Genomic DNA, 26,062 nt, shown 5'->3' on the forward strand with positions numbered 1-26,062 from the left:
AAGGGACTCTCAAGAGTCTTCTCCAACACCACAGTTCAAAATCATCAATTCTTTGGTGCTCAGTCTTTTTTTTGGTCCAACTCTCACATCCATACATGAATACTGGAAAAAGGATAGCTTTGACTAGACAGACCTTTGTTGGCAAAGTAATGTCTCTGCTTCTTAATATGCTGTCTAGTTTGGTCATAGCTTTACTTCCAAGGAGCAAGCATCTTTTAATTTCATGGCTGCAGTCACCATCTGCTGTGATTTTGAAGTCCCCCCCAAATAAAGTCTGTCACTGTTTCCATTGTTTCCCCATCTATTTTCCATGATATGATGGGACCAGATGCCATAATCCTAGTTTTTTGAATGTTGAGTTTCATGTCAGCTTTTTCACTCTCCTCTTTCACCGTCATCAAGAGGCTCTTTAGTTTCTCTTCACTTTCTGCTATAAGGGTGGTATCATCTGCATAACTAAGGTTGTTGATATTTCTCCTAGACATCTTGATTCCAGCTTGTAGTTCATCCCACCTGGGATTTTGATGATGTACTCTGCATATAAGCTAAATAAGCAGGGTGACAGTATACCGCCTTTCCCAATTTGGAACCAGTTTACTATTATATATCCAGTTCTAATCATTGCTTCTTGACCCACATATAGGTTTCTCAGGAGATAGGTAAGATGGCCTGGTATTCCCATCTCTTTAAAAATTTTGCATATTTTTGGTTTAATAAAATGTAATTAAATAAACTCTACCTGTCTTTTTTCACTTTTAAATGTGGCTATTATAATAGTTGGGCTTCCCCTGTGGCTCAGCAGTAAAGAATTCGCCTGCCAGCAGCAACTGCAGGAGACACAGATTTGATCCCTGATTCAGGAAGATCCCCTGGAGAAGGGCACAGAAACCCACTCCTGCACTCTTGCCTGGAGAATCTCATGGACAGAAGAGTCAGGCAGGTAACAGTACCTAAGGTCACAAAGAATCAGACAAGGTTGAAGCAACTCAGCACACATGCATGCGTATTATAATAGGTACAGTTACATTTGAGTCCCCCAGTCAAGGCCCTTCACACTGCCCCGCAGGTGTTTGCCTACCCAACACTGTCACAACAGGGCCAGGGTATGTCCCTCCTCCCTGTATTTCCCAAGAGGGACAGCTGCCTTATTACTTGAATTCCTGAAGGCATCAGACTGTGTGCACCTACCAGTTCCAAATACCCCATCCCCGTTGGCTGCTGATCCCTGAGGTGGATAGTTTCAAGTGTCAGCTTGACCAGGCCACGGTGCCCAGTTGTCTGGGTAAACATGGCTGGATGTCATGATATGGTTGTTTCCTAGGTGAACAATTGGAATCTGGACTCTGAGTAAATCATTGGACTCTGAGTAAAACAGATTGCCCTACAAAATGTGGGTGGGCCACACCCAGACAGTTGAAGACCTTGAAACCGGACTGAGGTCCTCAAGGAGAAAGAGATTCCACCAGCAGGTCATCTGTAGCTGCAACACCAACTCTTCCCTGCAAACTCACCCTGCAGATTTGGTTTTTGCCAACCTTCAAACTGTGAGCTAGCTCCTCAAAATCAATCTCTGCATTTGTGCACATGTCTTATAGGTACTTTTCTGGAGAACCATGACTCACACAGGCTTCTAAAATCACTGCATGTGGCTCTCAACATCAAGACCTCCACACACTGGGGGAAGCACTCACACTCATATCCAGGGCACTAGAGAATGGCTGACACCAGCCTGTCTGATGCTGTTTCTGGAGTAAGCTTTACGTCTTCAAGGCAAATGTTTATTAAACGGGGTCTCCTTTATCACTAGTGAGGCCCCATGTTCCCAGTGTACAAGCCCAGGGCGTGAATATGTGCCCCACTCCCCCCCATCACTCACTTCATGCACGGTCTACAGGTGATCAGGATACTCTGGACTGGAGGCTGCAGGAGAACTATGGCCTCAGGACACCCAGGCAGAGAGGAGCAGTGCGTGGGGGAGCCGAGCCTGATGATGTTACTGTTTTGAACCGAGCTCAAGGCCAGGTTTCTAACCCAGCCCAGCCCACTGTCCACAACAAAGGTCTTTCCCAGGGTTTGACCAGATATGCACTCCAGGCACAGAGATGGCATGACAGTGACTTTTATTTGTTAACAAGCAGACCCCTCACCTAGGTCAGGATAAAATCCATGACTAAGAAGGATGGAAAGCAGGATGCTGGCTGAATCTCAGGGCCTGGAGGGAACCAGGAGCCAGCCCATCCTGCTAACAGGAAATTCTGGGGCAGAAGGAGACCCCAGACTGGGCTCAAAGCTACAGAAGTTTCAGATTGGCCCTGGAAGGAGTTGGCAATGTGCCAGGTCAGCAACAGGGCTCCGGGGCCGAGGTTGGGATGCAGCAAGCAGGGCGGGAGCACGCGGGCCGGCAGAGTAGGGACACGCAGGAGGCCGGGCGGCAGCAGCTGGGCTGGCAGGAGGAGGCGGGCACGCAGCAGGCGGGGCGGCACACGGGGCGGCAGAGGAGGGACACGGAGGAGGAGGGTCTGCAACTGACCGAGGAGCAGGGGTTGGGCTGGCAGCACAAGGAGGCTGAGCAGGTGGAGGCCTCACAGCACACGGGCCTGCAGCAGACGGTCGTGCAACAGACAGGCGTGCAGCAGACGGGCCTGCAGCAGACGGCCTCACAGCACACGGGCCTGCAGCAGACGGGCCTGCAGCAGACAGGCCTGCAGCAGACAGGCTCACAGCAGACAGGCTCACAGCAGGCGGGCTCACAGCAGGCCTGCTGGCAGGGGGAGGAGGTGCAGCAGGAGGGTTGGCAGCTAGACGGCTGGCAGCATGAGATCAGGCAGGAGCTGCTGCAGGCGGGCTGGCAGCAGGGGCTGGACTTGCAGCTCACTGGGGCGCAGAGGAGGGTCAGGCGGGGGCCCGGGACACAGCAGCTGGGGGCACAGCAGGGGGGCTCACAGCAGCTCTCTGGACAGTTGTAGCTCAGGTCGCTGGAGCAGACAGACAGGGTGGAGGAGGCCATGGTGCAGGCGGTGGGGCTGCAGGATGGTTTGAGTGTGTGTGAGTGTATGAGCTGTGTGTGTGATGTGCTTGGGGATGCAGGGCTTTTATACCTGGCCCCTGGCTTGTGTTGTTCCCACAGGAGACTCCCAGGTCCTCCCTTCCTTGTTGGGGTTGACAGCTGACTGCAGGAGCCCCTCATTAGTGCTGGCGTGGTTTCCACAGTTTTCACTCATTAAACCTGTGAGTATAAATATCCCATGTTGCAGGATGTTTTCCCACTTCTCCTTTGTTTGGCTCCAGAAAAGATATAGACAATGTCTGAGGTAAGATCTTAAAGGAAATGAACCCTGAATATTCACTGGAAGGATTGAAGCTGAAGCTCCAATCCTTTGGCCACCTGATTCAAAGAGCTGACTCTTTAGGAAAGCACCTGATTTGGAAAGATTAAAGCAGGAGGAGAAGGGACAACAGAGGATGAGTTGGTTAGATGGCAACTTTGATTCAGTGGACATGAGTTTGAGCAGGCTCTGGGAAATGGTGAAGGACAGGGAATCCTGTTGTTCTCTAGTCCATGGGGTCACGAAAAGTCGGACACGACTGAGCAACTGAAAAAAGGGACTATGCTGAGTGAGGTTTAGAGGTGAACATGTCTCTAAATTGGTGAATTTAGACGTTGCAGCTCTCCTCTGTTTGAGGTACAGCACTTTTAATATTATTTTAACTTTTACGTATTTTAAAATTTAGGTGTAATGTGACATGTGCACGTCTGTATAATGCAAGTGGTCCAGGGGATGTGACCGTGGATCCAGGGGAGGGTCATGTTCAGCGGGGGATGCTGGGAGATCCTGGGACCCCCCCCTCCAGCAGCTGCTCTGTCAGCAGAAAGCATGGTGAGAGGGACATCCAGTCCCCTGCAACCCAGCCAGTGTGCCTGAGTGGAGCGTTAACGGAGCATGGTCATACGTGCAGTCTGTTAGGAGGTCTCTTCAGAGAGTAGTGCTCACAGGTACCTGAGTCAGGGCCACGTTCATCAACCTTTCACCCAAACCCAACTGCTCACAGCACAATGTGCACCCCACACTTCTCAACCGAGCAAGCTGCCCCTCTGGCCAAGTTTGTCTTCCTCAAGGGTGATGCCCTGAAAGACTCAGAGAGAGGGAGGGTCTCCTCCTGGAGACCCCACGTGTGAGCAGCAGAGACTCGAGGACCTGAGGCAACACCCAAAGTAAAGCTCAGCAAGAGTTGGTTTTCCTTGTGGATACAAGAAGACATGGTACCAGGGAGCCTGAAACAGAAAGTCAGCAAGGCTGACTCTGGGGAAGACAGTGACATCTGGGCAGTGGTCATCACGGTGGCCCTGACCACAGCTGTGGGGTCAGATGACACTGAGCACCTCTTCTAGGCCAGGTGGTGATCTGAACTCTCTACACCTGCCAAGTCACTTGATTTCACATCCACTCAGCAAGGAAGTTTCTGTAAATAGATGAGGAAGCCCAGGCACAGAGAACTTAAGCAACCATCTCCAGGTCACACAGCCCAAAGTATCAGGACTGGGACTGGAAGCCAGCCATCTGGATATAGGATTGAGAGTCTTACCCAGGCATTCCCCCAGGCCAACTTCAGTGCTAGACACAGAGGGAAGCATGTGTCCAAGGAAATTTACCAAGACAGCTGTGCTGAAATTTTACAACAGAGGCGGGAAAGAGAAAAATTTACCCCAAAGAAAATCAACTCTGTGGTTCTCAGCACAAACACTGCTAGTTCCTCCAAACCACAGAGGTAAAGTATGCATGCTTGTTCAGGGGCTCAGTTGTGCCAGACTCTTTGTGACCCCATGGAACTGTAGCCCGCCAGGTTCCGCTGTCCATGGGATTCTCCAAGCAAGAATACTGGAGGGAGGTGCCACTTCTTACTCCAACAGAGTGTAGTGAAACTTGCTCAGTCGTGTCTGACTTTTTGCAACCCCATAGATTATACAGTCCATGGAATTCTCCAGGCCAGAATACTGGAGTGGGTAGCCTTTCCTTTCTCCAGGGGATCTTCCCAACCCAGGGATTGAACCCATGTCTCCCGCATTGCAGGCAGATTCTTTACCAGCTGAGCCACAAGGGTAGCCCAACAGAGGTAAAGCATAAATCCCCAAATATGATGAGAGAAAATGTAGCAAACAGACCTTCTGTTTTGCTGACACCAGATGTGATCACTCAGTTGCTAACAAGGAAGAAAGAAGAGCTAGGATAAAACAGTAAAGACAGGACTGAACACGAACCACTCTGAGCTGAGTCCACCAAGGTACATGTGTTTGGACTGGAAGGGCCTCAGGAATTCAAGAGCATCGGATTTTTGGAGCCCACCATAAACATACATTCAGTCAGTTCAGTTCAGTCGCTCAGTCACGTCCGACTGTGACCCCATGGACCACAGCACACTGTCCTCCCTGTCCTCCCACACAGGCCTCCCTGTGTCCTCCCACACAGGCCTCCCTGTCCATCACCAACTCGTGGAGTTTACTCAAACTCATGTTAATTGAGTCGGTGATGCCATCCAACCATCTCATCCTCTCTCACCCCCTTTTCCACCTGCCTTCAATCTTTCCCAGCATCAGGGACTTTTCAAATGAGTCAGTTCTTTGCATCAAGTGGCCAAAGGATTGGAGTTTCAGCTTCAGCATCAGTCCTTCCGATGAACATTCAGGACTGATTCCCTTTAGGATGGACTGGTTAGATCTCCTTGCAGTCCAAGGGACTCTCAAGAGTATTCTCCAACATCACAGTTCAAAAGCATTAATTCTTCAGCGCTCAGCTTTCTTTATAGTCCAACTCTCACATCCATACACAACTACTAGAAAAATCATAGCTTTGACTAGACAGACCTTTGTTGGCAAAGTAATGTCTCTGCTTTTTAATATGCTGTCTAGGTTGGTCACAACTTTCCTTCCAAGGAGTAAGTGTCTTTTAATTTGATGGTTGCAGTCATGATCTGCAGTGATTTTGGAGCCCCACAAAAATAAAGTCTGCCACTGTTTCCACTTTTTCTCCATCTATTTGCCATGAAGTAAGGGGACAAGATGCCATAGTCTTTCTTTTCTGAATGTTGAGTTTTAAGCCAATTTTTACTCTCCTCTTTCACTTTCATCAAGTGGCTCTTTAATTCTTCTTCACTTTCTGCTATAAAGGTGGTGTCATCTGCATATCTGAGGTTATTGATATATGTCACAGCAATCTTGATTCCAGCTTGTTCTTCTTCCAGCCCAGTGCGTGTCTCATGCTGTAATCTGAATATAAGTTAAATAAGCATGGTGACAATATACAGCCTTGATGTACTCCTTTTCCTATTTGGAACCAGTCTGTTGTTCCACGTCCAATTCTAACTGCTGCTTCCTGACCTGCATACAGATTTCTCAAGAGGCAGGTCAGGTAGTCTGGTATTCCCATCTCTTTCAGAATTTTCCACAGTTTATTGTGATCCACACAGTCAAAGGCTTTGGGATAGTCAATAAAGCAGAAATAGATGCTTTTCTGGAACTCTCTTGCTTTGTCAATGATCCAGCGGATGTTGGCAATTTGATCTCTGGTTTCTCTGCCTTTTCTAAAACCAGCTTGAATATCTGGTAGTTCACAGTTCACGTACTGTTGAAACCTGGCTTGGAGAATTTTGAGCATTACTTTGCTAATGTGTGAGACGAGTGCAATTCTGCGGTAGTTTGAGCATTCTTTGGCATTACCTTTTTTGGGATTGGAATGAAAACTGACCTTTCCAGTCCTGTGGCCACTGTTGAATTTTCCAAATTGGCAGTTTTTAAATGAACCAAATGAAGGGCAGCTCCATCACCAGGCAGGAAAAAATGGCCAACAGTCTGGTCTGGAAATGAACTATTACCAGGAGGACCCCAGACCTCTTCCACCAAACAGTGAAAGACACAGACCTTCTGGGGGAACACTGGGGACTAATTCTGATTTTCCCTACTTTCAAATTATTACATCTTTCTCCTGCATAAGCTGGCCAGTTCTTTACCACTAGTGCCACCTGAGAGGCCATTATATCTTTCTCAAGTAAAGAGGACGGCAGTGTATGTTCACATTAAAAAGAGTTTGGAAAACACTCTACGCATGTTTCCCTCTTGGAGAAACAGTTAAAGAGACAAGAGAAACGATGGGACTTCCCTGGAGGTCCAAGGGTTAAGAATCCACCTTCTAGTGCATAGGGTGTGGGTTCAGTCCCTGGTCAGGGAGACAAGACCCCACATGGCCCTCAGCCAGAAAAACCAAAACATAAAAAAGAAGCATCGTGGGAACAAATTCAATAAGACTAAAAATAGTCCAGGTTAAAAGAATCTTAAAAACGAAAACCAGAAAGAAAGAAGACAAAGGGCCAAGTGAGGAAACATACAGGTCCACGTGGAGAATTGGGCAGGTGTAGGTGAGAAGGAGAGGAAGAAAAGTCTAAACAGCCAGAGCAATGGGTTCAGTTGGTACACACAAAGTCTGATCCTACCCAGGCAAAGACCGTGGTGAGTTTATGACACTTCATTAATATCAGATGTATTGAAACGCTAAGCTTTTGGATTGTTGTTGTTGTTCAGTCACTAAGTTAAGTCCAATTTTGCGACCCTATGGACTGCAGCACTCCAGGCTCCTCTGTCCTCCACTATCTCCCAGAGTTTGCTCAAATTCATACCTACTGAGTCGATGATGCTATCTAAGCATCTCACCCTCTGCCGCCTACTTCTCCTTTTGCCGTCAATCTTTCCCAACGTTACAGTCCTGTCTAATGAGTCAGCTCTTTGCCTCAGGTGGCCAAATTATTGGAGCTTCTTCTTTAGCATCAGTCATTCCAGTGAATATTCAGGCTTGATCTCCTTGCTGCCCAAGGGACTCTCAAGAGTCTTCTCCAACACCACAGTTCAAAATCATCAATTCTTTGGTGCTCAGTCTTTTTTTTGGTCCAACTCTCACATCCATACATGAATACTGGAAAAAGGATAGCTTTGACTAGACAGACCTTTGTTGGCAAAGTAATGTCTCTGCTTCTTAATATGCTGTCTAGTTTGGTCATAGCTTTACTTCCAAGGAGCAAGCATCTTTTAATTTCATGGCTGCAGTCACCATCTGCTGTGATTTTGAAGTCCCCCCCAAATAAAGTCTGTCACTGTTTCCATTGTTTCCCCATCTATTTTCCATGATATGATGGGACCAGATGCCATAATCCTAGTTTTTTGAATGTTGAGTTTCATGTCAGCTTTTTCACTCTCCTCTTTCACCGTCATCAAGAGGCTCTTTAGTTTCTCTTCACTTTCTGCTATAAGGGTGGTATCATCTGCATAACTAAGGTTGTTGATATTTCTCCTAGACATCTTGATTCCAGCTTGTAGTTCATCCCACCTGGGATTTTGATGATGTACTCTGCATATAAGCTAAATAAGCAGGGTGACAGTATACCGCCTTTCCCAATTTGGAACCAGTTTACTATTATATATCCAGTTCTAATCATTGCTTCTTGACCCACATATAGGTTTCTCAGGAGATAGGTAAGATGGCCTGGTATTCCCATCTCTTTAAAAATTTTGCATATTTTTGGTTTAATAAAATGTAATTAAATAAACTCTACCTGTCTTTTTTCACTTTTAAATGTGGCTATTATAATAGTTGGGCTTCCCCTGTGGCTCAGCAGTAAAGAATTCGCCTGCCAGCAGCAACTGCAGGAGACACAGATTTGATCCCTGATTCAGGAAGATCCCCTGGAGAAGGGCACAGAAACCCACTCCTGCACTCTTGCCTGGAGAATCTCATGGACAGAAGAGTCAGGCAGGTAACAGTACCTAAGGTCACAAAGAATCAGACAAGGTTGAAGCAACTCAGCACACATGCATGCGTATTATAATAGGTACAGTTACATTTGAGTCCCCCAGTCAAGGCCCTTCACACTGCCCCGCAGGTGTTTGCCTACCCAACACTGTCACAACAGGGCCAGGGTATGTCCCTCCTCCCTGTATTTCCCAAGAGGGACAGCTGCCTTATTACTTGAATTCCTGAAGGCATCAGACTGTGTGCACCTACCAGTTCCAAATACCCCATCCCCGTTGGCTGCTGATCCCTGAGGTGGATAGTTTCAAGTGTCAGCTTGACCAGGCCACGGTGCCCAGTTGTCTGGGTAAACATGGCTGGATGTCATGATATGGTTGTTTCCTAGGTGAACAATTGGAATCTGGACTCTGAGTAAATCATTGGACTCTGAGTAAAACAGATTGCCCTACAAAATGTGGGTGGGCCACACCCAGACAGTTGAAGACCTTGAAACCGGACTGAGGTCCTCAAGGAGAAAGAGATTCCACCAGCAGGTCATCTGTAGCTGCAACACCAACTCTTCCCTGCAAACTCACCCTGCAGATTTGGTTTTTGCCAACCTTCAAACTGTGAGCTAGCTCCTCAAAATCAATCTCTGCATTTGTGCACATGTCTTATAGGTACTTTTCTGGAGAACCATGACTCACACAGGCTTCTAAAATCACTGCATGTGGCTCTCAACATCAAGACCTCCACACACTGGGGGAAGCACTCACACTCATATCCAGGGCACTAGAGAATGGCTGACACCAGCCTGTCTGATGCTGTTTCTGGAGTAAGCTTTACGTCTTCAAGGCAAATGTTTATTAAACGGGGTCTCCTTTATCACTAGTGAGGCCCCATGTTCCCAGTGTACAAGCCCAGGGCGTGAATATGTGCCCCACTCCCCCCCATCACTCACTTCATGCACGGTCTACAGGTGATCAGGATACTCTGGACTGGAGGCTGCAGGAGAACTATGGCCTCAGGACACCCAGGCAGAGAGGAGCAGTGCGTGGGGGAGCCGAGCCTGATGATGTTACTGTTTTGAACCGAGCTCAAGGCCAGGTTTCTAACCCAGCCCAGCCCACTGTCCACAACAAAGGTCTTTCCCAGGGTTTGACCAGATATGCACTCCAGGCACAGAGATGGCATGACAGTGACTTTTATTTGTTAACAAGCAGACCCCTCACCTAGGTCAGGATAAAATCCATGACTAAGAAGGATGGAAAGCAGGATGCTGGCTGAATCTCAGGGCCTGGAGGGAACCAGGAGCCAGCCCATCCTGCTAACAGGAAATTCTGGGGCAGAAGGAGACCCCAGACTGGGCTCAAAGCTACAGAAGTTTCAGATTGGCCCTGGAAGGAGTTGGCAATGTGCCAGGTCAGCAACAGGGCTCCGGGGCCGAGGTTGGGATGCAGCAAGCAGGGCGGGAGCACGCGGGCCGGCAGAGTAGGGACACGCAGGAGGCCGGGCGGCAGCAGCTGGGCTGGCAGGAGGAGGCGGGCACGCAGCAGGCGGGGCGGCACACGGGGCGGCAGAGGAGGGACACGGAGGAGGAGGGTCTGCAACTGACCGAGGAGCAGGGGTTGGGCTGGCAGCACAAGGAGGCTGAGCAGGTGGAGGCCTCACAGCACACGGGCCTGCAGCAGACGGTCGTGCAACAGACAGGCGTGCAGCAGACGGGCCTGCAGCAGACGGGCTCACAGCAGACGGGCCTGCAGCAGACAGGCCTGCAGCAGACGGGCCTGCAGCAGATGGGCTCACAGCAGGCCTGAGGGCAGGGGGAGGAGGTGCAGCAGGAGGGCTGACAGCTAGACGTCTGGCAGCATGAGGCCAGGCAGGAGTTGCTGCAGGCTGGCTGGCAGCAGGGGCTGGACTCGCAGCTCACTGGGGCACAGAGGAGGGTCAGGCGGGGGGCCGGGGTGCAGCAGCTGGGGGCACAGCAGGGGGGCTCACAGCAGCTCTCTGGACAGTCGTCTACCTGCCAGGAGGAGCCGGTGCAGGAGTCATAGGACCCAGGCAAGCAGACCCGGCTGCCGTAACTCAGGTCACTGGAGCAGACGGACAAGGCAGAAGTGGCCATGGTGGAAGTGGTTGGGCTGGAGGAGGGTGAGGATGTGAGTGTGTGTGAGTGAGTGAGTGTGTGAGTGCTGCTCAGGGCTCTGGGCCTTTTATACCCCGTCCAGGTGTGTGTTGGTCCAGCTGAAGGCTCCCTGAGGCTTCCCTTTCCTTGTTGGTGTTTTGAGCCCTTGTTACTTCTTGTTTATTTACACAAGAGTTTGCTGCTTGTAAAATGCATGTCCTGATTGAGGACTGGATCACCCCTGAGCTGTGTGAGGTTCCTCAGCAAACACAGGACTGATCAAGGGTCCTGAAACCCCACCCGTGTGTGCCTGCCAGCTGCTCCCCTCCCAGCTGTCTCCATGGCTCTGCAGGTGAGTGGCTGTGATTCCCCCCATCTCAGTGACTGGGCATCTCAGAGCTCAAAGTTGGGACAGTGCTGTCACCTGCTGTAGGATGTCCCTCTCAAGCACCAGGGCTGAACAGTGGACAGACCAGCCAAAGGGAGCAGGAGTGAGTGAGAAGAATCAAGACATGTCTCAAGCACAGAGCATGATGGAGGGAAGGTCCCACTCCATCAGCCAGGGTCTCCAGAGAGAGAACGTGGGCAGCAATGGGAGAAACAGAACATTTTCCAGAGAGAAGGGAAAGAGACACGGTGTTTCAGATTTGGAACTTTGACCAAACACAAGACAAGATGAACGGAAAACGGCGCGTATCTGACATACTGGTGAAATGTCTGACACCAAATACGAGGAAACAGCCTAAAAGCTTCCAGAGAGTTTGGCATCCGACTTTGCTCAGCCAGTCAACGTTCCTGAAGACAGTGGAACCAAATATTGAAAGTCTGAGGGAAGTGGATAATCAGGTGGATGGAGATTAGAGCATTTCGGATAAGAGAGGTATTCTGAAAAGAAGCCAGTCATACACGATCTACAAAAACCACCTTGAGAGTACATGGTCCAGAAAAAGGGCAAGCCCAAAGGCAGGAGAATATAACAAATATTAATAAAGAACAACACAGTCAGCACACAGCAGTCTAAGGGAGAGGAAGTCCATTGCTTGACCCTGTAGAAGCAAGTACTGCTAGCTGCCCTACCCCTCTGGCCTTCGATCCACTCATTGCCTTGTGCAGTACTCTGAGTTTTTACAAATGCAGACACACCCCAGTCAGACCATACAGGCCCCCAAACTCCTGTTCCACTGGAATCAGCCCCTCCCTCGGTCCGAAGCCCCTGGCAAGTGCTGATCCAAAATCACTGCAGTGGTGTCTTTCCTGGGAGGTCACACACATGGAATCGTACACCAGGTGGCCTTTGGGGTCTGGCTTCTTTCGCTCAGCAAAACGCAGTGGCTGCGGTGCTGTGTGCATCCGAGGCTCCTCCCTTTTCCTGCTGCGTAGTGTCTGTGGTGAGGGTGCCCCACCATTTGTTCATTGGGCAGTTGGGAGACATTTTCATGACTTCACGTTTTTGATGATTATGAACAAACCTGCTGTCAACATTCTTTATGTACAGGTTTTCGTGTGATCGTGTTTTCACTTCTCTAGGACAAACACCCAGGCGCGGCATAGCTGGATCGGATGGGAACTGTCTGTTTAGCTTGATAGGAACCTGCTAAGCTCTTTTCCCAAGTGGCTGTGCCATTCTGCATTCCCACCAGCAATGTGTGAATGTTGTCGTGGCTGTGTATCCTTGGCCAACAGTCGATATTGTGAGGGTTTACATTTTGGCCATTCTGATAGGCGTGAGGGCTTCCCAGGTGGCTCGGTGGTTAAGAATCCACCTGCAATGCAGCAGATGTGAGTTCGATCTCCGGGTGGGAAAATCCTCTGAAGAGGGAAATAGCACCCACTCCAGTATTCTTGCCTGGGAGATCCCATGCACAGAGGAGCCTGGCAGGCTATAGTCCATGGGGTCACAAAGAGTTACACACAACTTAGTGACTAAACAGGGCTTCCCTCAGGGCTCACTTGGTAAAGAATCCACCTGCAATGCAGGAGACCCTGGTTCAATTCCTGGGTCGGGAAGATCTGCTAGAGAAGGGATAGGCTACCCACTCCAGTGTTCTTGGACTTCCGTTGTGGCTCAGCTGGTGAAGAATATGCCTGCGATGTGGGAGACCTGGGTTCAATCCCTGTGTTGGGAAGATGCCCTGGAGAAGGGAAAGGCTACCCACTCCAGTAGCCTCCACTCTGACCTGGAGAATTAAGTCAGACACAACTGAGCAACTTTCACTTCACTTCACCTTACTTAGTGATTTAACAACAACTTTAGGTATGCAGTAGTACCTTAGTACTGGAGAAAGTACTGGCGACCCACTCCAGTACTCTTACCTGGAAAATCCCAGGGACCCAGGAGCCTGGCAGGCTGCAGCCATGGGGTCGCTAAGAGTCAGACATGACTGAGCGACTTCATTTTTACTTTTCTCTTTCATGCATTGGAGAAGGATATGGCAACCCACTCCAGTGTTCTTGCCTGGAGAATCCCAGGGACGGAGGAGCCTGGTGGGCTGCCGTCTATGGGGTCGCACAGAGTTGGACACGACTGATGCGACTTAGCAGCAGCAGCAGTACCTTAGCAGATTTCAAACTTGCATTTCCCCAAAGACCAGTGATATGTTAAGGTTCTCTAATGTAAAAAGTGAAAGGCATGTAAGTTGAAAAAGAAGAAGTAAAATCATCTCCGTTCACTGATGTTATATGTGCATAATCCTTCTATGTACAAAATCTTAAAAATTCCATGCCTATACACAAAACCGTTACCACTCATAAGTGAATTCAGCAAAACAGCAGGATACAAAGTCAATATATAAAAAATAGTTGCATTTCTATACACTACTAATGAATAACCATAAAAGGAAATTACAAAAATGATTCCATTTAGAATAATATCAGAAAAGTAAAATACTGAGCAAATTAATCAAGGAGGTCCAAAATGTATACAGTGAAAGCTACAAATCATTGTTGAAAGAAATGAAAGAAAATATAAGTAAATGGAAAGACACCCCATTTTTATGGATTGGAAGCTTTAATATATTTAAGATATCATTACTATCCAAAGCAATCTATATATTTAAATGCAGTTGCTATCAACATCTGGATAACTTTTCGCAGAAATAAAAAAACCCATTCTAAAATTCATATGGAATATTAAGGGACCCTGAATAACCAAAAAAAAAGAAAAACCCTGAAAAAGAACAAAGCCAGAGGGATCCTACTTCCTGATTTCAAAACTCACTATAAAGCGACTGTAATCAAATAGAGTGGTCCTGGCACAAAGTCAGACATACAGACCAATGGAAGAGAACACAAGGTCCAAAAATAAACCCTCACACATTAGGTCAAACCATTTTTGACAAGGCATTAAGTCCATTCACTGGAGAAAAGACAGTCTTTTCAACAAATGCTTCTAGGAAAATTGGATATTCACATGCATAAGAATGAAGTTAAATCCATACCTAACATCATACACAAAATTAACTCAAAGTGGACCCTCAATCTAAATGTAAGATCTGTAACTCTAAAACTCTTTGAAGAAAAAATAGGACAAGCTTTTACAACCTTGAATTTGGCAGTCATTTCCTGGATATGACACCAATGTCACAGTCAACATAAGAAAATAGAAAAACTGGACTTCACGAAAATTTTAAATATTTTTCATCAAAATATAGTATCAACAGAGAACAAAGGTAACCCAAAGAAGTGTGAGAAAACATTTGAAAATCATATATCTGATAAGAGACTGATATCCAGAATGGATAGAGAACTCCTAAAACTCAATAACAGCAACAAAAAATCTAGCTCAAAAATGAGCAAAGGCCACGAATAGACATTTTTCCAAAGAAGACATACAAATGTCCAATAAGCACATGAAAATATACTCAATGTAACTAATCATTAGAGAAATGCAAATCAAAACTACAGAGAGGTGCCACCTGACACCTCCTAGTATAATGACCATTTATTTAAAAAAACAACATAAATTTGGTGAGAATGTGAAGAAATCGGAACACTTGTACACTGTTAGTGGGAACATGAACTGGTACAGCCACATGGAAATCAGTATAATGGTTCCTCAATAAATTAAAAGTAGAATTACTCTATAATCCAGTATTTCTACTGGGTCTATGCTGAAAAGAATTGAAAGCTGAATCTTGAAGAGATATTTGGGAAACCACATACAGAGAAGCATTTTTCACAATAGCTGAAAAGTGGAAGCAATTCAGGTGTTCACTGATGGATGAATGGATAAGCAAAATGTGGTATACACATAGAATGGAGTATTATCCACTCTTTAAAAGGGAGTAAATCTGGCACTATTATGGATAAACCATGAGGATACTATGGCAAGATAAATAAACCAGTCACAAAACGACAAATACTTTGAGGTTTCACTTACACGAAGTACTTTAGAGATAAAAAGTAGAATGATGCTTTCCAGGGGCTGTGAGAAAGGAAGTATGCGAATTGTTGTTTAATGTGTATAGAGTTTGTTTTGCAAGATAAAGACTTCTGTGTCTGGATAATGGTGATGGTTACACAAGGTTATGAGTGTATTTAATACCATTGAACTGTACACTTTAAAGTGGTTAAGGTTGTAAACTTTGTGTTATGACTATATTACCTCAATAAAAAAAATTTTAAAAGGCTATCAAGGCATGAAGAAACATGGAGGAAACTTAAATGCACATTACTAAGTGAAAGAAACCAATCTGAAAAGTTTCCATTCCTGATGGTTCCAAGGATATGACACTCTGAAAAAGACACACTATGGAGTCAGTAAAAAGATCAGTGGTTGCCAGGGGTTAGCAGGGAAGAAGAGATGAATAGATGGAGCACAGAGGATTTTTAGGGCAGGGAAACTGTTCCGTAATGTTTATAGGTGTTATAACACTGTTCCATAGGTGTTAAAATACATTTATCAAAACACATAGAACTTAGCAACAGCAAGAGTGAACTCTAATGTAAACTATGGAGTTTGGGTGATATTAACATGTCAGTGTAGGTTTATCCATTATAACGAATGTAGCCCATTTGTAACAAATGCATCAAATCACAAGATACTGATGGTGGGGTAGGCTGTGCTTGTGTGAGGGTGGGGATACACAGGAACTCTGTACTTCCCACTCAGTTTTGCTGTGAACCTAAAACTGACCTAAAAATCAAGATATATTAAGTTGCTACAGGACAATTCAGCGGATCTCACACAAGGAGGCTGAGATGCTGGACTTGAGGAGGAGAGCAGAGGCCCACCTGGGAGGGAAAAGAAACAGAGGGGGTCTCACAGCTGCCCAGCTCCCCACCTCGAGAATGATTCCAGGTCCCAGGCCAGAAACCCAGATGGAGCACCATGGATTTAAGTGAGTGATTTAAAATATAAGTGAATTTTGGTTATTTGTGTCTTCGAGGAATGAGCCCATATCACCTTAATTGCTTATTGCATTCCCTTTTAATATCTGCTAATTTCTTCTCTTCCATTCCCACTATTTTATCTTAGAGTTGAGGCAACATCCTTCGGAAAAGCCAACCCATGTCCTGAGAATTACGAACATTTCCAACAGGCAGATGGGGGCAGGTCATTTTAAGGCTCTCTTTCATCTCTGTGAATCAGTCCAGCTAAATTTATGGGTTTTCCCAGGCTCAGCCTCACACCTGTCTGCTTATCATTTCTCAGGAGACACGGAGGGAGACCCTCCGTGAACAGGGGAGTTCCTCAGAACAGCTCTCTTTTCTCTGGCATCCTGGCCCAGGACACCAGCTTCCCCACAGGCCCACAATTCACAAACCATCTCTAAAACTGAGGGACCCACGGTATTCCACCTGGATTTCTGGCCTAGGTCCTGGAACCACTCTTGAGGTGGTGAGCTGGGCCACTATGAGGCCCACTCTGTTTCTTTTCCCTCCCAGGTGGGTCTGTGCTGTCCTCCTCAAGTCCAGCATCTCAAGCTCCTGGTGTCCTGACCTTGTTAGCTGTCTGGATCAGTCAGGTGGGAAGGTCATCCAGGCCCACTCACCCCACACGGTTGGAGCAGGCCTCTGCACTCCCACCACATTTCTCCTAAATGTGCAGACCCACTGGCAGACCAAAAGGGGTGACCCCAGGCACACACAGGTTGTGTTTCATGGGGTCCTTGGGGCCACCCGCATGAAGCCGACTGAAGGGGCCAGTTGGCCAATATGTTTCAAGTGGGCAGGAACAGTCCAGGAGCCTGAGGAACTCCTAGACCATGACAGGTCTGCAGGGGACGAGCCGTGGGCCAGGGCCAGAGCAGGCACTGACTTCCTGGAGACGCGGGAGCCCCATCTGGGGACCCTGCCCAGAGGAGTCAGGCCCCTGCCCTTTGGGGTCTCAGTCACTTACTGCTGGGGGTTCCTCGGTGACTCAGACGGTGAAGAACCTGCCTGCAGTGTAGGAGATCCAGGTCGATCCCTGGGTCAGGAAGATGCCCTGGAGAAGGGAATGGCAACCCACTGCAGTATCCTTGCCTGGAGAACTCCACGGACAGAGGAGCCTGGTGGGCTACAGTCCACGGGGGTCTCAAAGAGTCGGACATGACTGAGTGACTTACACACTCACTCACTGCCAGACATACTCGTGGCTGGAGGAGACTAGTGTCAGTTCACAATCGTGTGTTTCCTTCCACCCCTACACCCACCCCAGCAGAGAATCACATGAAGGGAGCAGATCAGGTGATGAACTGAGTTTATTTATCCTGGTGCCCAAGAGGGTGCACCCAAGGTTGGAAGTCGGGTGACCCAGACAGAGGACCTGGAGGGGTAGGGAGGCAGGTGACCCAGAGGCAGCTGGAAGCGACTCCTGGGAGGCAGGAGCCCCAGGAAGCCGTGAGGTCGGGGTTCCCGGGGCAGGAATGAGAGGTCAGTTGTTCAGGACAGTGGAGACACTGGGGATCCTCTCCTGAGTGAGGGCAGCCACCCAGCCCAGGTCAGGACAGAGGATCAATTCACAGGTGGAACCTGAGCCTGGCTGGCCCTCGGGTGACATGCCAGGTTAGCAGCAGGGCTCTGAGGCAGGGACGCAGCAAGCAGGGCGGGAGCATGCGGGCCGGCAGAGCAGGGACACGCAAGAGGCCGGGCGGCAGCAGCTGGGCTGGCAGGAGGAGGCGGGGATGCAGCAGGCGGGGCGGCACACAGGACGGCAGAGGAGGGACACGGAGGAGGAGGGTCTGCAGCAGGAGGCTGGGCAGGGGGAGGCCTCACAGCACACGGACCCGCAGCAGACAGGCCTGCAGCAGACGGGCTCACAGCAGACGGGCCTGCAGCAGACGGGCTCGCAGCAGACGGGCCTGCAGCAGACGGACTCACAGCAGACGGGCTCGCAGCAGACGGGCCTGCAGCAGACGGGCTCACAGCAGATGGGCTCACAGCAGATGGGCCTGCAGCAGACAGGCCTGCAGCAGACGGGCCTGCAGCAGACGGGCTCACAGCAGGCCTGCTGGCAGGGGGAGGAGGTGCAGCAGGAGGACTGGCAGCTGGACTGCTTGCAGCCCAAGGCCAGGCAGGAACTGCTGCAGGTTGGCTGGCAGCAGGGGTTGGACTCGCAGCTCACTGGGGCACAGAGGAGGGTCAGGCGGGGGGCCGGGGTGCAGCAGCTGGGGGCACAGCAGGGGGGCTCGCAGTAGCTCTCTGGACAGTTGTAGCTCAAGTCGCTGGAGCAGACAGACAGGGTGGAAGTGGCCATGGTGGAGGCAGTGGGGCTGGAGGACGTTTTGAGTGTGTGTGAGTGTGTGAGCTGTGTGTGTGAGGTGCTTGGGGATGCAGGGCTTTTATACCTGGCCCCTGGCTTGTGTTGTCCCCACAGGAGACTCCCAGGCCCTCCCTTCCTTGTTGGGGTTGAGAGCTGGCTGCAGGAGCCCCTCATTAGTGCTGGGGTGGTTTCCACAATAGTTTTCACTCGTTAAACCTGTGAGTATAAATATCCCATGTTGCACGATGTTTTCCCATCTCTCCGTTGTTTGGCTCCAGAAAAGATATAGAAAATATCTGAGGTAAGATCCTAAAGGAAATGAACCCTGAATATTCAGTGGAAGGATTGATGCTGAAGCTGAAGCTCCAATCCTTTGGCCACTGAATTCAAAGAGCTGACTCCTTAGAAAAGACCCTGATGCTGGGAAAGATTAAAGTAGGAGGAGAAGGGACAACAGAGGATGAGTTGGTTAGATGGCAAGACTGATTCAATGGACATGAGTTTCAGCAGGCTCTGGGAGATGCTGAAGGACAGGGAAGCCTGTTGTGCTGCAGTCCATGGGGTCACAGGAGTGGGACACGACCAAGCACCTGAACAAGAGGAACAATGCTGAGTGAGGTTTAGATGTGAACATATCTCTAAATTGGTGAATTTAGATGTCCCAGCTCTCCTCTGTTGGAGATGTCTGTGTTAGTTGCTCAGTCGTGTCCGACTTATTTCCACCCCATGGGCTGCAGCACACAGGCTCATCTGTCCATGCAAGGATTTTCCAGGCAAGGATTCTGGACTGGGTTGCCATTTCCTTCTCCACTGTTTGAGGTAGAGTAATTTTAATATTATTTTGACTTTTACACATCTAAAATTTAGCTGTAAAGTGACATGTGCACGTCTGTATAATGCAAGTGGTCCAGGGGATGTGACCGTGGAACCAGGTGAGGGTCATGTTCAGCGGGGGATGCTGGGAGATCCTGGCACCCTACCTCCAGCAGCTACTCTGCCAGCAGGAAGCATGGTGAGAGGGACATCCAATCCCCTGCAGCCCAGCCAGTGTGCCTGAGAGGAGCATTAACGGAGCGTGGTTTGTTAGGAGATCTCTTCAGCGAGTCCCGCTCACAGATGTCAGAATCAGAGGCCGCGTTCATCAACCTTTCACCCAAACCCAACTGCTTACACCATACTCTGTGCACCCCACACTTCTCAGCCAAGCAACCTGCCCCTCTGGCCGAGTTTGTCTTCCTCAAGGGTGATGCCCTAAAAGACTCAGAGAGAGGCAAGGTCTCCTCCTGGAGACCCCACGTGTGAGCAGCAGAGACTCGAGAACCCGAGGCAACACTCAAAAGTAAAGCTCAGGCAGGCGTTGATTTTCCTTGTGGACCACAAGAAGACGTGGTCCCAGGGAGCCTGAAACAGAAAGTCAGCAAGGCTGACTCTGGGAAAGACAGTGACATTTAGGCAGTGGTCATCACGGTGGCCCTGACCACAGCTGTGGGGTCAGATGACAGTGTCTGAGACCCTGTTCTAGGCCAGGTGGTGATCTGAACTCTCTACACCTGCCAAGTCCCTTGATTTCACATCCACTCAGCAAGGAAGTTTCTGTAAATAGATGAGGAAGCCCAGGCACAGAGAACTTAAGCAACCATCTCCAGGTCACACAGCCCAAAGTATCAGGACTGGGACTGGAAGCCAGCCGTCTGGATATAGGATCGAGGCTCTTACCCAGGCATTCCCCCAGGCCAACTTCAGTGCTAGACACAGAAGGAAGCATGTGTCCAAGGAAATTTACCAAGGCAGCTGTGCTGAAAATTTACAACAGAGGCGGGAAAGAGGAAAATTAACCCTACGGAAAATCGACTCTGTGGTTCTCAGCACAAACACTGCTAGTTCCTCCAAACCACAGAGGTAAAGCATACATGCTTGCTCGGGGGCTCAGTCGTGCCTGACTCTGTGACCCCATGAAACTGTAGCCCGCCAGGTTCCGCTGTCCATGGGATTCTCCAAGCAAGAATACTGGAGGGAGGTGCCACTTCTTACTCCAACAAAGTGTAGTGAAAGTTGCTCAGTCGTGTCTGACTTTTTGCAACCCCATAGATTATACAGTCCATGGAATTCTCCAGGCCAGAATACTGGAGTGGGTAGCCTTTCCTTTCTTCAGGGGATCTTCCCAACCCAGGGATCGAGCCCAGGTCTCCCGCATTGCAGGCAGATTCTTTACCAGCTGAGCCACAAGGGAAGCCAAACAGAGGTAAAACATATATCCCCAAATATTATGAGAGGAAATGTAATAAACAGACCATGTGTTCCGCCTACACCAAATCTGATCACTCAGTTGCTAACAAGGAAGAAGGAAGAGCTAGGATACAACAGTAGAGACAGGACTGAACATGAACCACTCTGAGCTGAGTGCACCAAGGTGCATGTGTTTGGACTGGAAGGGCCTCAGGAATTCAAGAGCATCAGAATTTTAGAGCCCACCATAAACATACATTCAGATAGTTCAGTTCAGTTGCTCAGTCATGTCCGACTGAGACCCCATGGACCACAGCACACCAGGCCTCCCTGTCCATCACCAACTCATGGAGTTTACTCAAACTCATGTCCATTGAGTCAGAGATGCCATCTAACCATCTCATCCTCTGTCATCCCCTTCTCCTCCGGCATTCAATCTTTCCCAGCATCAGGGTCTTTTCAATGAGTCAGCTCGTCATATCAGGAGGCCAAAGGATTGGAGTTTCAGCTTCAGCATCAGTTCTTCTGATGAACATTCAGGACTGATTTGCTTTAGAATGGACTGGTTGGATCTCCTTGCAGTCCAAGGGACTCTCAAGAGTCTTCTCCAACACCACAGTTCACAAGCATCAATTCTTCAGTGCTCAGCTTTCTTCATAGTCTAACTCTCATATCCATACACAACTATTGGAAAAACCATAGCTTTGACTAGACAGACCTTTGTTGGCAAAGTAATGCCTCTGCTTTTATGCTGTCTAGGTTGTTCATAATGTTTCTTCTAAGGAGTAAGCGTCTTTTAATTTCAAGGCTGCAGTCACCATCTGCAGTGATTTGGAATCCCCAAAACTATAAAGCCAGCCAATGTTTCCCCTGTTTCTCAACCTATTTGCCATGAAGTGATGGGACGAGATGCCATGATCTTTGTTTTCTGAATGATGAGCTTTAAGCCAATTTTTTCACTCTCCTCTTTCACTTTCATTAAGAGGCTCCTTAGTTCTCACTTTTTGCCATAAGGGTGGTGTCACATGCTTATCTGAGGTTCTTGATATTTCTCCCAGAAATCTTGATTCCAGCTTGTGCTTCAGCCAGCCCAGCCTTTCTCATGATGTACTCTGCATATAAGTTAAATAAGCATGGTGACAATATACAGCCTTGATGTACTCCTTTTCCTATTTGGAACCAGTCTGTTGTTCCACGTGCGGGTTTAACTGTGGCTTCTTGACCTGCATACAGATTTCTCAAGAGGCAGGTCAGGTGGTCTGGCATTCCCATCTCTTTCAGAATTTTCCACAGTTTTGTTGTGATCCACACAGTCGAAGGCTTTGGCATAGTCAATAAAGCAGAAATTGATGTTTTTCTGGAACTCTCTTGCTTTTTTGATGATCCAGCAGATGTTTGCAATTTGATCTCTGGTTCCTGTGCCTTTTCTAAAACCAGCTTGAACATCTGGTAGTTCACAGTTCACGTACTGTTGAAGCCTGGCTTGGAGAATTTTGAGCACTACTTTGCTAGTGTGTGAGATGAGTGCAATTGTGCGGTAGTTGGAACATTTATTGGCATTGCTTTTCTTAGGGATTGGAATGGAAACTGACCTTTTCCAGTCCTGTGGCCACTGCTGAGTTTTCCAAATTGGCAGTTTTTAAATGAACTGAATGAAGGGCAGCTCCATCTCCAGGCAGGAAAAGTCAGCCTACAGTCTGGTCTGGAGATGAACTATTACCGGGCGGACCCCCGACCTTTCCCACCAAACAGTGAAAGGCACAAATCTTTAAGGGAACACTGGGGACTAAGGCTGACGTTTCCTATTTTCAAATTATTACATCTTTCTCCTGTGTTGGCAGGCCAATTCTTTACCGCTAGTGCCACCTCAGAAGCCCATTATATTCTCCTCAAGTAAAGAGAACGGCAGTGTATTTTCACATAAAAAAGAGCTTGGAAAACACTCTACGCATGTTTCCCTCTTGGAGAAACATTTAAAGAGACAACACAAATGACGGGCCTCCCCTGGAGGTCCAGGGGTTAAGGATCCACCTTCCAGTGCATGGGGTGTGGGTTCAGTCCTGGTCAGGGAGACAAGACCTCACATGCCCTTCGGCCAGAAAAAACAAATCATAAAAAAAAAGCAACGTGGGAACAAATTCGAAAAAGATTTTAAAAATGGTCCAGTTTAAAAAAAATCTTAAAAAGAAAAACCAGAAAGAAAGAAGACAAAGGCCCAAGTGAGGAAACATACAGGAGCACATGGGGAATTGGGCAGGTGTAGGTGAGAAGGAGAGGAAGAAAAGTCTAAACAGTCAGAGCGATGGGTTCTGTTGGTCACACACAGTCTGATCCTTCCCAGGCAGTGACCCTGGTGGGTTCTGATACTTCATCAATATCAGGTGTATTGAAACGCTAAGCTTTTGGATTGTTGTTGTTGATCAGTCATTGAGTTAAGTCCAATACTTTGTGACCCTATGGAATGCAGCATGCCAGGCTCCTCTGTCCTCCACTATCTCCCAGAGTTTGCTTAAATTCACACCCACTGAGTCAATGATGTGATCTACACATCTCACCCTCTGCCGCCCACTTCTTCTTTTGCCATGAATCTTTCCCAACATTAGAGTCTTTTCTAATGAGTGAGATCTTCGTCTCAGGTGCCCAGAGTATTGGAGATTCAGCTTTAGCATCAGTCCTTCCAATGAATATTCAGGCTTGATTTTGGTGTCCAAGGGACTCTCAAGAGTCTTTTCCAACACCACAGTTCAAAGCATCAATTCTTACATAAGCTTAATGTATTCAAGGCAGATGTTTATTAAACGGTGTCTCTCCTTTGTCACTAGTGAGGCCCCATGTTCCTAGTGTGCAAGCTCGGGGCCTGAACATCTGCCCCACTCCCCCCCATCACTCACTTCATGCACGGTCTACAGGTGAGCAGGATGCTCCGGACTGGAGGCTGCAGTAGATCTATGGCCACAGGACACCCAGGCAGAGAGGAGCAGGGTGTGGGGAGCCAAGCCTGATGATGTTACTGTCCTGGACGCAGTTCAAGGCCAGGTTTCTAACCCAGCCCAGCCCACTGTCCACAACAAAGGTCTTTCCCAGGGTTTGACCAGATATGCACTCCAGGCACAGAGATGGCATGACAGTGACTTTATTTGTTAACAAGCAGACCCCTCACCTAGGTCAGGATAAAATCCATGACTAAGAAGGATGGAAAGCAGGATGCTGGCTGAATCTCAGGGCCTGGAGGGAACCAGGAGCCAGCCCATCCTGCTAACAGGAAATTCTGGGGCAGAAGGAGACCCCAGACTGGGCTCAAAGCTACAGAAGTTTCAGATTGGCCCTGGAAGGAGTTGGCAATGTGCCAGGTCAGCAACAGGGCTCCGGGGCCGAGGTTGGGATGCAGCAAGCAGGGCGGGAGCACGCGGGCCGGCAGAGCAGGGACACGCAGGAGGCCGGGCGGCAGCAGCTGGGCTGGCAGGAGGAGGCGGGCACGCAGCAGGCGGGGCGGCACACGGGGCGGCAGAGGAGGGACACGGAGGAGGAGGGTCTGCAACTGACCGAGCAGCAGGGGTTGGGCTGGCAGCACAAGGAGGCTGAGCAAGGGGAGGCCTCACAGCACACGGGCCTGCAGCAGACAGGCGTGCAGCAGACAGGCCTGCAGCAGACGGGCCTGCAGCAGATGGGCCTGCAGCAGACGGGCCTGCAGCAGACGGGCCTGCAGCAGACGGGCCTGCAGCAGACGGGCTCACAGCAGGCCTGCTGGCAAGGGGAGGAGGTGCAGCAGGAGGACTGGCAGCTAGACTGCTTGCAGCCCAAGGCCAGGCAGGAGCTGCTACAGGCTGGTTGGCAGCAGGGGCTGGACTCGCAGCTCACTGGGGCACAGAGGAGGGTCAGGCGGGGGGCCGGGGTGCAGCAGCTGGGGGCACAGCAGGGGGGCTCGCAGTAGCTCTCTGGACAGTTGTAGCTCAGGTCGGTGGAGCAGACAGACAGGGTGGAGGCGGCCATGGTGGAGGCAGTGGGGCTGGAGGACGATTTGAGTGTGTGTGAGTGTGTGAGCTGTGTGTGTGAGGTGCTTGGGGATGTAGGGCTTTTATACCTGGCCCCTGGCTTGTGTTGTCCCCACAGGAGACTCCCAGGCCCTTCCTTCCTTGTTGGGGTTGAGAGCTGGCTACAGGAGCCCCTCATTAGTGCTAGGGTGGTTTCCACAATAGTTTTCACTCGTTAAACCTGTGAGTATAAATATCCCATGTTGTAGGATGTTTTCCCATCTCTCCGTTGTTTGGCTCCAGAAAAGATATAGAAAATATCTGAGGTAAGATCCTAAAGGAAATGAACCCTGAATATTCATTGGAAGGACTGATGCTGAAGCCAAAGCTCCAATCCTTTGACCACGTAATTCAAAGAGGTGACTCATTAAAAAAGACCCTGATGTTGGGAAAGATTAAAGTAGGAGGAGAAGGGACAACAGAGGATGAGTTGGTTAGATGGCAAGACTGATTCAATGGACATGAGTTTCAGCAAGATCTGGGAGTTGCTGAAGGACAGGGAAGCCTGTTGTGCTGTAGTCCATGGGGTCAGGAAGAGTGGGACACGGCTGAGCACCTGAACAAGAGGAACAATGCTGAGTGAGGTTTAGAGGTGAACATGTTTTAAATTGGTGAATTTAGACGTCGCAGCTCTCCTGTTTGAGGCGCTGTACTTTTAATATTATTTTGACGTTTATGCATTTTAAAATTTAGGTGTAATGTGACATGTGCTTGTCTGTAAAATGCAAGTGGGATGCGACCACATTCCAGGTGATGTGACCATGGAACCAGCTGAGGGTCATGTTCAGCAGGGCCTACTGGGAGATCCTGGCACCCCGCCTCCTGCAGCTGCTCTGTCAGTAGGAGGCATGGTGAATGGGACATCCAGTCCCTGCAGCCCAGCCAGTGTGCCTGAGAGGAGCGTTAATGGAGCGTGGTCATATGTGGCATCTGTTAGGAGATCTCTTCAGGGAGCAGCGCTCACAGGTGTCTGAGTCAGCGGCCGAGTTCCTCAACCTTTCACCAAACCCAACTGTTCACAGCACACCCTGTGCACCCCATACTTCTCAGCCGAGCAACCTGCCCCTCTGGCCAGGGTTTGTCTTCCTCAAGGGTGATGCCAGGAAAGATTCAGAGAGAGGGAGGGTCTCCTCCTGGAGACCCCACGTGTGAGCAGCAGAGACTCGAGGACGCGAGGCAACACCCAAAAGTAAAGCTCAGGCAAGAGTTGGTTTTCCTTGTGGAT

The 26,062-nt window shown here is 49.0% G+C and overlaps 5 protein-coding genes across 5 annotated transcripts in view; all 5 read right to left on the reverse strand.

Moving 5' to 3' along the window:
- Positions 1-26,062, reverse strand: part of TSPEAR (thrombospondin type laminin G domain and EAR repeats) — a 180,463-nt gene that overhangs the window by 60,412 nt on the left and 93,989 nt on the right. The gene's annotated exons all lie outside the window — the stretch shown is intronic.
- Positions 2,339-3,007, reverse strand: LOC136173125 (keratin-associated protein 10-8-like). The gene has a single exon (XM_065942451.1). It carries the CDS (start codon positions 3,005-3,007, stop codon positions 2,339-2,341), a length of 669 nt encoding a protein of 222 aa, XP_065798523.1.
- Positions 10,195-10,896, reverse strand: LOC136173122 (keratin-associated protein 10-8-like). Its single transcript, XM_065942449.1, has one exon. It carries the CDS (start codon positions 10,894-10,896, stop codon positions 10,195-10,197), a length of 702 nt encoding a protein of 233 aa, XP_065798521.1.
- LOC136173124 (keratin-associated protein 10-8-like) lies at positions 17,885-18,574 on the reverse strand. The gene has a single exon (XM_065942450.1). The coding sequence runs from the start codon at positions 18,572-18,574 to the stop codon at positions 17,885-17,887; it is 690 nt and encodes a 229-aa protein (XP_065798522.1).
- On the reverse strand, positions 24,158-24,796 carry LOC136173127 (keratin-associated protein 10-8-like). The gene has a single exon (XM_065942454.1). It carries the CDS (start codon positions 24,794-24,796, stop codon positions 24,158-24,160), a length of 639 nt encoding a protein of 212 aa, XP_065798526.1.

Source organism: Muntiacus reevesi, chromosome 8 (genome assembly GCF_963930625.1).
Source record: "Muntiacus reevesi chromosome 8, mMunRee1.1, whole genome shotgun sequence".
In the NCBI taxonomy this organism is placed as follows: Eukaryota; Metazoa; Chordata; class Mammalia; order Artiodactyla; family Cervidae; genus Muntiacus; species Muntiacus reevesi.